Here is a 13347-nt window from a genome sequence, read left to right on the forward strand (position 1 = left end):
CCCCCTACCATGGAATTTAATTGTAGAACCCCAGATTTTCATCAGAAAGGCACATTTTCTCATTAAACTGTGAGTTTACACAGAAATTTGGTATTTTTTTAACATCTGAAGGTCTCCAATGACACAGGTTTTTTTATGGAGTGCTCCTTGGATTTTGGAGCTGCTCCAAGGGTTTTGGAATGAAATGTGAAAATTTATCAGACCTTTTATGAAATGATTATTTTCAATGAAGACCCCAACGAGAGAGGGGTGGCTGCTCGCACATTTTACTCCAAAACCCTGGGAGCAACTCCAAAATCCTGGGAGCAACTTCAAAACCCTGGGAGCACTCCAAAACATAGGGAGCAATTCCAAAACCCTCGGAGCAGCCAATCCTTACTCGTTGGGGTCTTCATTGCAAATCTGGATGTCTCCGATGAAATGCAGAGTGAGTCTATAGTACCCCTAATGGGTTGTTTATCAACATACCTTATCCTGTATTCTGTATCCTCTCTGTCCTGAACCATGTATCCTGTATTCTGTATCCTCTCTGTCCTGAACCATGTATTCTGTATTCTGTATCCTCTGTACTGAACCATGTATCCTGTATTCTGTATCCTCTCTGTCTTGAACCATGTATCCTGTATTCTGTATCCTCTCTGTCCTGAACCATGTATTCTGTATTCTGTATCCTCTGTACTGAACCATGTATCCTGTATTCTGTATCCTCTGTCCTAAACCATGTATCCTGTATTCTGTATCCTCAATTGTGTATCTTCTGTCATATCGTTAATTGTGTAATTGGGCATCTTAAACAATATACCATGTATCTTGATTTAATTATGTATCTTGTATTAAATCATCTGTATCTTATATCTAGGTTGGATGGGACTAATGTCTCTGGTATGGACTGTAAACCCGTATCCAACCTTAAAGCAAACCTCAGGACGAATTCTAGGAGGACATACAGAACCAGGTAATAGATAGATAGATCGATCGTAATATCGTTCCTTCTGTCTAGAAACTATATTTTACCTTTGTCTGTATAGAAACTATATTTTATTTTTGTCTGCTTAGCAACTATATTTTTACCTTTGTCTGTTTAGAAACTATATTTTTACCTTTGTCTGTTTAGTAACTATATTTTTACCTTTGTCTGTTTAGAAACTATATTTTTACCTNGCATATAATTTGTGAACATTTACATGATTTGTACACTTTGAACTCCCTTTCAGGCTGAAAGGGACTGAAAAAATTCATACCGAGAGATTCTTTTAAGTCCTCTCTATATATTCTATTCTCTATGATTTTTACCTTTGTCTGTTTAGAAATCTATATTTTTACCTTTGTCTGTTTAGAAACTATATTTTTAACTTTGTCTGTATAGAAACTATATTTTTACCTTTGTCAGTTTAGAAATCTATATTTTAACCTTTGTCTGTTTAGAAACTATATTTTTATCTTTATCTGTTTAGAAACTATATTTTTACCTTTGTCTGTTTAGACCCCAGAGTTTTGAAACCACAGGAACAAGAGAATACAAATATTCAAGGAAATCTTCCTCCAGGAGTCAGAAAAAGGTAAAGTTATTTTCTTGAAATGATTTAAACTAATTAAATTGTTATAAAATTTCTATGTGAGTAATAATTATCTATATACTTTGATTGGGTGTCTGTTTATTTGCTTGTTTGTTTGGGTGTCTTTCCGTTTGTATCCAATAAACCTCAAATCGGCTTAACCGATCGGGCCCAAATTTTTTGTGGGACCTCACGTGACCCCAGGGAAGGTTTATAGATGATCGAATTTTAAACTTTGCCTCTAACAAAATTCGATTTTTAAAATTTTGAAATTCCACTAAGTTTTTTCGGAAAATCCGCAAACTTTTTTTGTTTTTGTTTAAAAATTTATGCAAAGAAAAAATGTTCACAATTGAAATAGAAGATGGGTACGAAAAAGATTTATATAAGCATTGGCATAAACATTTTGATTCAGAGTGGGGTGTACAATTTTAAATTTTTAAACATTTATTTCCGAATAATGAATGTTAAAAGTTGATTATCTTTAAAGTAATATTAGACAAATTTGTCTTAGAACTTTCAAATCGAAAACAAATACGTATATACATATATATATGTGTATTATGTAGTAATATAAAATTTACATTTCTTAAGGGTTAATGTATTTAAAGCTATTATTTGATTCTTGAACCACTTTACAATATTTGTTTTCTATTAAAGTGTCACTTTTCTACGGCGTGTAATAAAAAATAAAAAACAAATTTTATTTTTGAAGAGTTTTTAAAAATAGTTCGGAATTTTTGTTCATTTTGATAAATTTTTAGGATCATCTAGGACCAGAACACATTGCTTTCAATATTATGTACTGCACTTTAGCAACCATTATTATCATTCTTCCAACTATTATAGGTAAAGATTGGCATTATAGGAATCTATGGAACTGTAAAGACAATTTCAAGACTATATTAATACAATAAAGACGACTTTTTATTGAAGTTCTGATTGTTAACAAGTTTTTTTCGAATTATAAGTTTACAAGTAATAAAAGAGAAACTTTTTTAATGGTTTCAATTGATAGCTTTTCTTGACTTCTTCGTTTCTGTGTATCCATGCTGTTTAACAGCTTTTTAAACATCAAAATTGTAATCTAAAGTCGTCCTCATTGTATTGATAAAATCGCTTACCACTGTAAACATATATACATAGAAATTTTTGCATGGAGTTTCCTAAATCTTAAACGATTCATTTCGATATTCGATGAGAGCACTTTTAAATGAAAATGAAAATGCTTGGTCCCTTTATTTTAGTTGTCTCAACAACGCAAGATAAAACGGTTTCTAACTTTAGCTCTAAATTAGTAGCAACTGCAAATACAAATTTTATTTTAATAAAAGTTTAATCCTAAATTTTGCGTAATTTGAAGTTTAATCCTAATTTTTTTCTAAATTAAAGTCTGATACTAAATTGTGTTTCAATTAAAGATTAATCCTAAATTTTATTTAAATTAAAGTTTAATTCTAATTTTTTTTTCTAAATTAAAGTTTAATCCTAAATTTTGTTCAAATTAAAGTTTAATCCAAATTTTTTTTAATTAAAGTCTAATCCTAAATTTTTAAAATTATAGTCTTATCCTAAATTTTGTTTAAATTAAAGTTTAATCCTAAATTTTGTATTAATTAAAGCTTAACCCTAAATTTTGTTTAAATTTAAGTTTAATCTTAAATTTTGTTTAAATAAAAGTCGGATACTAAATTGTGTATGAATTACAGTTTAATCTAAAATTTTGTTTAAATTAAAGTTTGATCTTGAATTTTGTTTAAATTAAGGTTTAATCCTAAATTTGGTTTAAATTAAAGTTTAATCCTAAGCATATTTTCTTCAGGATTAACTCTGTTCAAACTTGTTCCTGTTCAAGAGACAACTATTTTTACCATACAGGTCAGAAATTAGAAATTTTAAACTATATTGGGGTGAGCGTTTATCATTCATATATATATTGGCTTGTCTGTCTGTCTCTAATAGACGCCAAAACGGCTGAACCGATTAGGCTGAACGTTTTTTTCGCAAGTCAAATACCCCAGGAAAGGTGTATGAATATAAAAAAAATTTCCAAAATAAATGTTAACCTTTTTTAAAATGACTATTAACAAGAAAATGCCAGCTTTCTATTTTAGCTTTTCAGCTTTCAATAACAAGCTTTGATTCAGCTACAATACAACTAATCTATCTATAAATTTGGCTTGTCTGTCTGTTTGTTTGTATCCAATAAACGTCAAACGGCTGAGCCGATCGGGCCCAAATTTTTTGTGGGACATCACGTGACCACAGGGAAGGTTTATGAATGATTGAAATTTTAAATATTTGTCTCCATCAAAATTCGATCTTCAATAAATTTTTAAAAATTTTGAAAATCAGCGAAATTTTTTGTGAAAAATAAATAATTTATTAACACTTGTAATATGGAAGTGTGTACTATGTGTACTATATGATCGAATAGTTTACATAGTTAAAAAAGGTATCAATATTTTTTCGAAAAAGGGGTTTAAAGGGGGGGCACAACATTTTTTTTGTGCGCGTAAGCCCCCCACCCTCCTTAACACAAATGCTCTAGTACGCCCCTGTTTATATCCTTGATCAGTAACCTGTCCTCCTCCTTTAAGTACACTTCAACTGAATAGCAGGACATGTGGGTGATCTAATCCATCAGCCATATTTTGATTCATAGTGAGGACTGATGACGTCAAACGGTCAAAAGCAAAAGTTTCGGAAACATTTTTTAGATTTTTAATTTAATTTTAGCTTAATTTAAACCAGGATAAATCTTTCTCCCATTAATTTTGTTAAAACGTGAAAGTTTTAATTTTCTTTTAGGAAAATACTGGACTTAGAACATTAAAATCTCTTCGAGTGAAATCAGCTGTTAATATGCCACTTTATACTGTGAAGGTATGTATTAAGGGTAAAGGGGAGGGGCGAAGTTGATTGCTATAACCCCCCCCCCCTTTCCTTAGTTTACCATGCATTTAACAATTTTGTTAACATTTTGTGTTGATAAACTTTAAAATTCTGGAAGTGTTAAGGAAAAAGGCATTATACGTATTTAGGGTTACTCGCAAAGGATGAGACTTCAGAAACGACTGTTCGGAATTCATACTTTCTGTTTCCTGATTAACCCATTTAAAGACCACATTAAATGCAGAAAACTTAAGTTAAATTTAGATAGTCATATTTAAAGAGTGAAGTCGTCTTTACAGTCTCATTCTTCGTGGGTAACCTTGTATATGTATAAAGATATATATTCCTTTATTTAATATAATGATTTAGTGATACAAATCAAGAATGACCTTCTTTTTCAATTCAAAAAAAAATATTTCAAATATCTATGGATGCATGTTTACTTTTCATTTTTTCCTAGCTTCAATATTTCTCTTATGAACCTGTTCACCTCAACTGCTGCAAGATCCCTCCTTTAGTCTATTTTTAATTCATTTATTTAATTTCTTTAAAGTTCAGATTTTCCTGTATTTTGTGACCTGTTTATGAAACACCTAAAGTGGACGATATAAAAATCTAAGAAAACTGAGTTTTTGTCACAAACTCAATTTCGTAAACATTTGATGTTAATAAACTAATGAACAATGCACACACGTGTACAATGTACATATAATGTATTTTACAGCTGACGTATTGGAACTGTACTGCATCGTAAATACAATGAAGTGTTAATGAACGGGCTATGACACTGTACTGTATGGAAAAGACAAATTATTGCCCTGCAGAGAGACAGATTGGAAACTGTACTATACTGTGCTGCTATGTACATACAATGTATTGTTAATAAACGGGCTAGGTACTGTACTGTACGGTAAATACAACTGATTGTACTTTGACGGATTGGAATCTGTACCGTACTGTGCCGCTATGTACATATTATGCATTGTTAATAAACGGGCTAGGTACTCTACTGTACTGTAAGTACAGATGATTGTACTTTACATTGACGAATTGGAGACTGTACTGCATTGTACAAATGTACCAACAATGTCTTGTTAATAAACAGGCTGGGTATAACTGTAATGCACTGTGAAGACAACTTATCATACTGTACAGTGACGGATTGAAAACTGTACTGCACTGTACTATTTACATAAATGTATTGTTAATACACGGTCTGGTTACTTTAATGTACTGTACTGTAAAGACAACTTATTGAACTATACAGTGACGGATTGGAAACTGTACTGCACTGCATTATTTACATAAATGTATTGTTAATACACGGTCTGGTTACTTTAATGTACTGTACTGTAAAGCCAACTTATTGTACTGTACAGTGACGGATTGGAAACGGTACTGCATTGTACATATGTACCCACAATGTATTGTTAATAATCAGGCTGGGTACTGTATTGTACATTAAAGACAACTCTTATACTCTACAGGGACTGGTTGGGAACTGTACTGCACTGTCGGAAAATATGCTTTTTATACATGAGAAGATGGTCTGTAGATTAGAGGTAAAGGAACTGATTAATCGCCACAAACTCTTTAACATTCCTTTTCTCATGGTAAAAAGCCTTTGTCATTTCAAACTTAAGACTATTAAATCAAGTAACAATTCCAGCTGTTGCTCTTCAAGCTGAAATTATTTTTTTAAATCTTATTTTGCGGATTTTTCTGTTTTTATTTGCGAATTTTCAAAAATAAGGAATGTCGACATTCGTTTTCGGGCAAAAAGTTTCATTTTAACTACACATAAACCTTTCCTGAGCCCGCGATTTAAGAAATTCGGGAAAATACGGCATGGGGTCTAAGCTGTCGTTGGGCCTTATTTACGGCTCAAGCTTTCGGATTCAGGCTGTATCTTATTTTCCACAGATTTGAGTTTAAAAAACCGGTTTAATATTCTTCTCCACTTAAACCAACCATGATCGGTTTTATTTTCTTTGGGCCTATAACTCCTTAAGTCGAGCCGAAGATTTTGCAGCTGTCAATCACGTGACTCAAACTTTCGTCAGAATTGGGTCGAAGATTGTGTCTTAAAGTCGGGTTTAAGGAATTACGGCTCGAGCCGAAGTTTTTAAATCGCAGGTTCTGGGAATGTGTAAATTTGGGCCCAATCGGTTCAGCCGATTTGACGTTAATTGCATACAAAACAAACAAGCTTATAAAGTTAAAGATGGATTAACTAAATTGTTTATATTATATTTTAAAAATATACCAGGACGACATTGTAGCTGTCCATATAGATTCTACTCCAGAGGCACAATGGAGGGTCAGCTCTCCATATTACATTACTAGGTACCGTACTCGATTCACAACAGTAGGATCATGTATGTAAATTGTATGTTGGTCTGATCTCCAAGTACCAATTACCATATTAAACAAAATATTTTGACCTGCCTTAAGTGCCAAAGTTCAATGTACAAACTTTTAGACTCAAGTTCTAATAAACATGAGGTACATAAATTGGACGTACGCTTTTAATCGGTGATTTATAAGCTACTTCATAGAAAACTATTAACGTTGTAACAACTAAAATATTAATAAAAAGTCGTCTTCCAATTTAACAGTTTTCTGGTTCTCACTGTATAATGAATACAGTACACCCCCAAAATGTTTAACAAACCCGAAAACCACAACATTTTAGCATACCAAAAAATTGGCCCTGCATGTCTTTATATTTTAAAAATATGCAGCTAAAGCAAAAAGAATTGATAATTAAATAACTTTTACTTTTACATTTTCCCTACAAATAGTTTTTTTTCCAGTTTTTCTGGTCTTCCCACGTTATCAATCCGCAAAGTTGACTGGGATCAGCTTATTTCTAAACCAAACCAAACCTTTTACACATCCGCTGATCCAGTGACGTCAGAACTACTAGAAACACTAATTCCCTGCAGGAACATACGAAACTTAGATTTAGGTGAGGAAATCAAATGGAAAATTGAAAAGAAACTAAAGACTCAAACTCTAATTTTCTAATCCCTATATCTTTGTAACCTAATGGTGTAAACCTTTGATATGTCAAATTTTGACTATTTTAGTTCAGGATGTATAAATATAAAAGGGTCACACCATCATCAGATTGCTAAGATATTGGAATTAGAAAGTTTGAGGTTGTGGCAAACACTCAATTGCATTTTCTTACCATTGTATCTTTAATGTTTTTTTATTTTTAATTATCTAATGTTAAAATTAATTCACGAATTTATCAAGTTTAGAAAAGATCAATAATCTTTTTTTTAAATTTAATAAGCTCTATACCACTTCATTCCTATTAATCATGACATTTCACCCAATATAGCTAGTTCCACAAAAAAATGTGATATTAAAAAAAGTGTTTAAGGGGCTGAAAAATGTGGTAAAATTAAATTAATTTTGTTAAGAAAGTGCTTTTCTAGAAACACTTTGTTTTAAAGGTTTTTATTTTTGAGGAATTCAACATTCACTTTAACCGTTAATCAAAGGGACTGTAGACGTAATTTAAATTTTCAAACTTCTCCATTCATGTCCGATTCTCAGATGCACCCTTACAACCTTTGTCTGATCAATGGTAAGAGCATTCTTTTGTTCTTGAAAATGGATTATTTTAAATTGAGGTTTTGTATTAAATGACTTGTACATTTATAAAAAGAAATAATTAATCAATTTTTAAGCATGACATCGCATTGATAAATCTTGGTTTTAAAGGTTTAATCGTGAATTGAGCATTTTAATTGAAAGATCATTTGAAATAACAATCGTATATATTTTAGGTATTTTACCAGAAAACAGTCCCTTTAATTGTATTTTACTTTAGGTATTTTACCAGAAAACAGTTGTCAAGAAAAAACCTATTTGTCTCCTGATGGTCAAATATTTGAGAGAAACTGTCTCAAGCATCAATGCTTTAAGGTTTAATTATGTCCTTAGCGATTTTTTTCATATTATTCAATAATGAAAAAGTTATATTTTATAGATGAAATATTAGAATTTTTCTTATTTTTTAAACTTATAAAACATTGAGAGCTGTTCAAAAGTAAACCATTAGCAAAACTTAGCTGATTGTATAATGCATTAATGCATTATTTTATGCGTTTTTTACATTATGTGCATAATGTAATAAACGAGCCAAAAAGCCACGCATGAAAACAATCGTTATTTTCAATTTTTTTAAGAAATTTTTTTTTGCAAACTTTAACAGAAAATAGTTTAAAATGCTGAACGTTTTGTTTAAAGTTTTTAATAAACGAACCAAAGCATTAAATATAACAATTAAGCTTGGAAAAGATCGAAAACGTAAAGTTAAGCCTTCTTTATATTCAATATTAGATATCATATCATTATTTTATTTAAATTATAAAGATACATCAATATAATATATTTCGTAGGAAATACAAAATTATAGAATTAAAGAATAACTCATGATCGTATTAGTTTATTCGAATTTTAAAATTCCATGAAGATACAAAATCTAAAGATTTAAAAAAGATTGTACAAATTCTCTGTTTAATAAAGTTCTTCAATAAAGGATATCCACGCATATTGTAATGTATATACAGTGAGACCCATTTAAAATACGATACCTATTATTGGTTTAAATTGTCCAATGAACCTAAAACACATCAATAGTGTACGCTAATAATTTCATTTAATAAGCTTATGTTCTCCCTAAATATATATTGCTTAAATTTCGTCTTCCTATTCTACAGTTTTATGGGTTTCACTGTATTCACTAGTTTTTCATGGAATGTTTTAAATGTCGTCTTCATCTTTCAACAGCTCCCTACGAGGGACTCAAAATAATCTCCTTGTGACAAAATTATATATGTGTAGAATGGTCTCCCTTGTGAAGATTCAGCTGAGGAATTCAAACTAAACCTTCCCTGCTCAGATGTTTACTTAGGAACAAATCAAACTATCATTTTTTAAATAATCTTATCACAAACTAAAATAGAGGGGGGGGGGTGAATGTTTTACCGAGAAAGATTTAGTTTTTATATAAAAATTGATTTTTTGAAGAAAAAAAATATTTTATGGCAGATAATTAAAAAAATGAGGAAGGGAGGGTGGTAGGGGTAGTTTTTGTATACAAATTGGGTATATAAAACCCAAGCCAGTTGAAATTTCATTTTCTCCTAGAGTTAGATATTTAGAGAGAGGCAGATTAATGATAAATAATAAGAAATATGCAGAAAGATTATTAAGGCAACAGTAAAACATATTATTTTAAAATATTCAAAATATTAAGTAACGCTTGAAGAATAAGGAAAAGCAGTAAAAAAAAACTTTATTTTAATCCAATATAATTAGCATTTTTGTGAGAATTATGTTTTTTACTTTACACGGGCTCATAAGGTTTATAAATAGGCAAGCTGATTACAAGTTTTTCAACTTCTTAATATTCAAAAAGTTGGACTTCATGAATTCTAAAGTTGAAAGTACAGTTTTATATAAAAAGACTAAGAGAAACATTGCTCTAATTTATGTTAACGAATGTTTTTCCTTTCATGCTTTTCATAAAACTTTTTAATTGAAAAATGTACATTTCAATACATATCTTCGAGTTAAATACTTTTCTATTTTCATACTGAAATTATGTAATTAAAGAATGTTTTATTTATTCAGAAATATATTATAGTTTTTCAAAAGAAACTGGTTTTGAAACTTTTAAAATTTTACAGGTCTAATGTTTCTACCTTAAAGGGATTGTATGCGTATGCCCAATGTGATTTTGAAAACTTGATTGTAAATTTTATTTTCTGTTACTTCAGAAAGTAAATATTAATATTTCTTATTTATAAAACAGCATGCAAACCAAGTGTTTAACAATTACAATCTCTGTATAAGTATATATTTTTTATATCAATTTATGCTTCAAACTCACCTTAAAGGAATTTTCAAGTCAGGTTTTACTCTGAAACTATTTATTGCTCATTGAGTTTTGATTTGCTATAAGAAGACAGTCCAATACTTGTAGCTGACTCTGGAGAAGAGTTGAAGCAAGCTGAGTTTACAGTCGGAGATAGGAGAGGGAGTTCGTCAAGGTTCTGTTGTAGGAATACAACTAATATTATTGAGATATTTGGATCTAACTGTCCCAAATCAGCAGCTGAACTCATGCAGGAAATCAGGGTAAGAATTATATTTACAATGGTAAGCGTTTATATCAATACTATGCAGACAACTTTACAGTTCAGCTTTTTATTTAGCTGAGGCTAATACAGAAATACAATCTGTCAATTGAAAAAGAAATTCCTTGTTTGGTTTTAGAATATCACTATTTTATGATTTTGAATTAAAATATATTAGATGGACTGTAAACGTAATTTCAAATGACCTTTAATGCAAATATGACAATGGTCAACTTGTCTATTCTAGCCGCAGCGCTCGGCCCCCTAGTCCATCCTAGCCACAGCGCTCGGCCACAATTACAGCTTGCGACACTTACAACATTACCTTTGGTAATTTGCCGCGTGGGAAATTGTCACTTGGGAAGTCGCCCTTGGGAAAAGTTTGAATTAGAATAAAGTTTTATAATTTTGAAAACAGATTATTTTCAATTGTGGTTTCTCTCTTGGGAATTACATTTCATATGAAAAATTGCATACAGCTATGATCGAAATCGTATCATGAAACTGTATTGTTATAATAAACAAAGAAAAATTTTGTTTACACTTTCGATCACTATTTTATTAATACAAACGTTTACCAATGTAATAATTTTATTAAATTAAATTAACACAGTCCTAGCAATTTTAACTATTTTAAAAGCACGGAAAATGTTTATACTCAATCAATTGAAAAGATTTTTTAGAAGTTAAAAATTTGAAATTTGATTAATTTTTGTAATAAAAACTATTTTCTTTTGACTAAATTTTCCGAAATTTAAATTCGAGTTTATTTAGGACTGTAGTCGGTACATAATGATATATATTAGTCGGTACATAATAATATATATTAGTCGGTACATAAAAATATATATCAGTCGGTACATAATAATATATATTATTAAAATTCGGTGATGGTGATGGACCAAACTTCTGTAGAGTAAAAAAGTAGATGTTTACATAACAAGACCTTCAATTCCAGGAGTTTATATTCTACTCAGTACATAATAAAGGAAATGAATACAGTACATAATAAAGGAAATGAATACAGTACATAATAAAGGAAATGAATACAGTACATAATAAAGGAAATGAATACATGTAATTTCGAATGATTCTCCTTTTATGAAATGGCATATACAATTCACAGCAGTACCTTTTAAAGCTTTGTCTGGTCAAGAATGTCCGATATCTACAATATTCTATTTGAAAATTGATCCTGTTTAACACTTTAAATGCAAAAAATGTTGATACCAAACTGATTTATCAGATTAAATTATAGTCGTTACGTAATAAAACCTTCAATTCCATGAATCTATATTCTAGTTGGTATACAATAACACCTTCAATTCCAGGAATTTATATTATGGGCGGTACATAATAAGACACCTTCAATTCCAGGAATTTATATTCTAGTCTGTACATAATAAGACATTCAGTTTCAGGAATTTATATTCTAGTTGGTACATAATAAGACCTTCAATTCCATGAATCTATATTCTAGTCTGTACATAAAAAGACCATCAATTACAAGAATTTATATTCTAGTCTGTACATAATAAGACCTTCAATTCCATGAATCTATATTCTAGTCTGTACATAAAAAGACCATCAATTACAAGAATTTATATTCTAGTCGGTACATAATAAGACCTTTAATTCCAGAAATTTTATATTCTAGTCGGTACATAATAAGACCTTTAATTCCAGGAATTTATATTCTAGTCAGTACATAATAAGACCTTTAATTCCAGGAATTTATATTCTAGTTGGTAAATAATAAGACTTTCAATTCCAGGAATTAGTAGTCGGTAAATAATAAGACCTTTAATTCCAGGAATTTATATCCTAGTCAGTACATAATAAGACCTTTAATTCCAGGAATTAGTATTCTAGTCGGTAAATAATAAGACCTTTAATTCCAGGAATTTATATTCTAGTCGGTAAATAATAAGACCTTCAATTCCAGGAATTTATATTCTAGTCAGTACATAATAAGACCTTTAATTCCAGGAATTAGTATTCTAGTCGTTACATAATAAGACACCTTCAATTCCAGGAATTTATATTCTAGTCAGTACATAATAAGACCTTTAATTCCAGGAATTTATATTCTAGTCGGTACACATTAAGACCTTCAATTTCAGGAATTTATATTCTAGTCGGTACATAATAAGATCTTCAATTCCAGGAATTTATATTATAGTCGGTACATAATAAGACCTTCAATTCCAGGAATTTATATTATAGTCGGTACATAATAAGACCTTCAATTCCAGGAATTTATATTATAGTCGGTACATAATAACACCTTCAATTCCAGGAATTTATATTCTAGTCGGTACATAATAAGACCTTCAATTCCAGGAATTTATATTATAGTCGGTACATAATAACAGACCTTTAATTCCAGGAATTTATATTCTAGTCGGTACATAATAAGACCTTCAATTCCAGGAATTTATATTCTAGTCGGTACATAATAAGACCTTCAATTCCAGGAATTTATATTCTAGTTGGTACAAAAATAAGACCTTAAATTCCAGGAATTTACATTATAGTCAGTACATAATAAAGGAAATGAATACATGTAATTTCGAATGATTCTCCTTTTATGAAATGGCATATCCAATTTACTGCAGTACCTTTTAAAGCTTTGTCTGATCAAGAATGTCCGATATCTACAATATTCTATTTGAAAATTGATCCTGTTTAACACTTTAAATGCAAAAAATGTTGATACCAAACTGATTTATCAG

The 13347-nt window shown here is 30.2% G+C and overlaps 1 protein-coding gene across 1 annotated transcript in view; it reads left to right on the forward strand.

Moving 5' to 3' along the window:
- The window catches only part of LOC111712513 (uncharacterized), a gene marked incomplete at its 3' end in the record, with an annotated part of 15902 nt that extends 5289 nt beyond the window's left edge, over positions 1–10613 (forward strand). Inside the window, 12 exon segments of the mRNA XM_023487149.1 lie at positions 860–955; positions 1484–1559; positions 2151–2157; positions 2321–2405; positions 3379–3434; positions 4368–4442; positions 5939–6013; positions 6721–6797; positions 7268–7422; positions 8299–8393; positions 9315–9384; positions 10438–10613. Coding sequence (XP_023342917.1) covers positions 860–955; positions 1484–1559; positions 2151–2157; positions 2321–2405; positions 3379–3434; positions 4368–4442; positions 5939–6013; positions 6721–6797; positions 7268–7422; positions 8299–8393; positions 9315–9384; positions 10438–10613 — 1043 coding nt within the window.
- Positions 10614–13347: the final 2734 nt, after the last annotated feature.

The sequence above is a fragment of the Eurytemora carolleeae genome, unplaced genomic scaffold, assembly GCF_000591075.1.
Source record: "Eurytemora carolleeae unplaced genomic scaffold, Eaff_2.0 scaffold1260, whole genome shotgun sequence".
Classification (NCBI taxonomy): Eukaryota; Metazoa; Arthropoda; class Copepoda; order Calanoida; family Temoridae; genus Eurytemora; species Eurytemora carolleeae.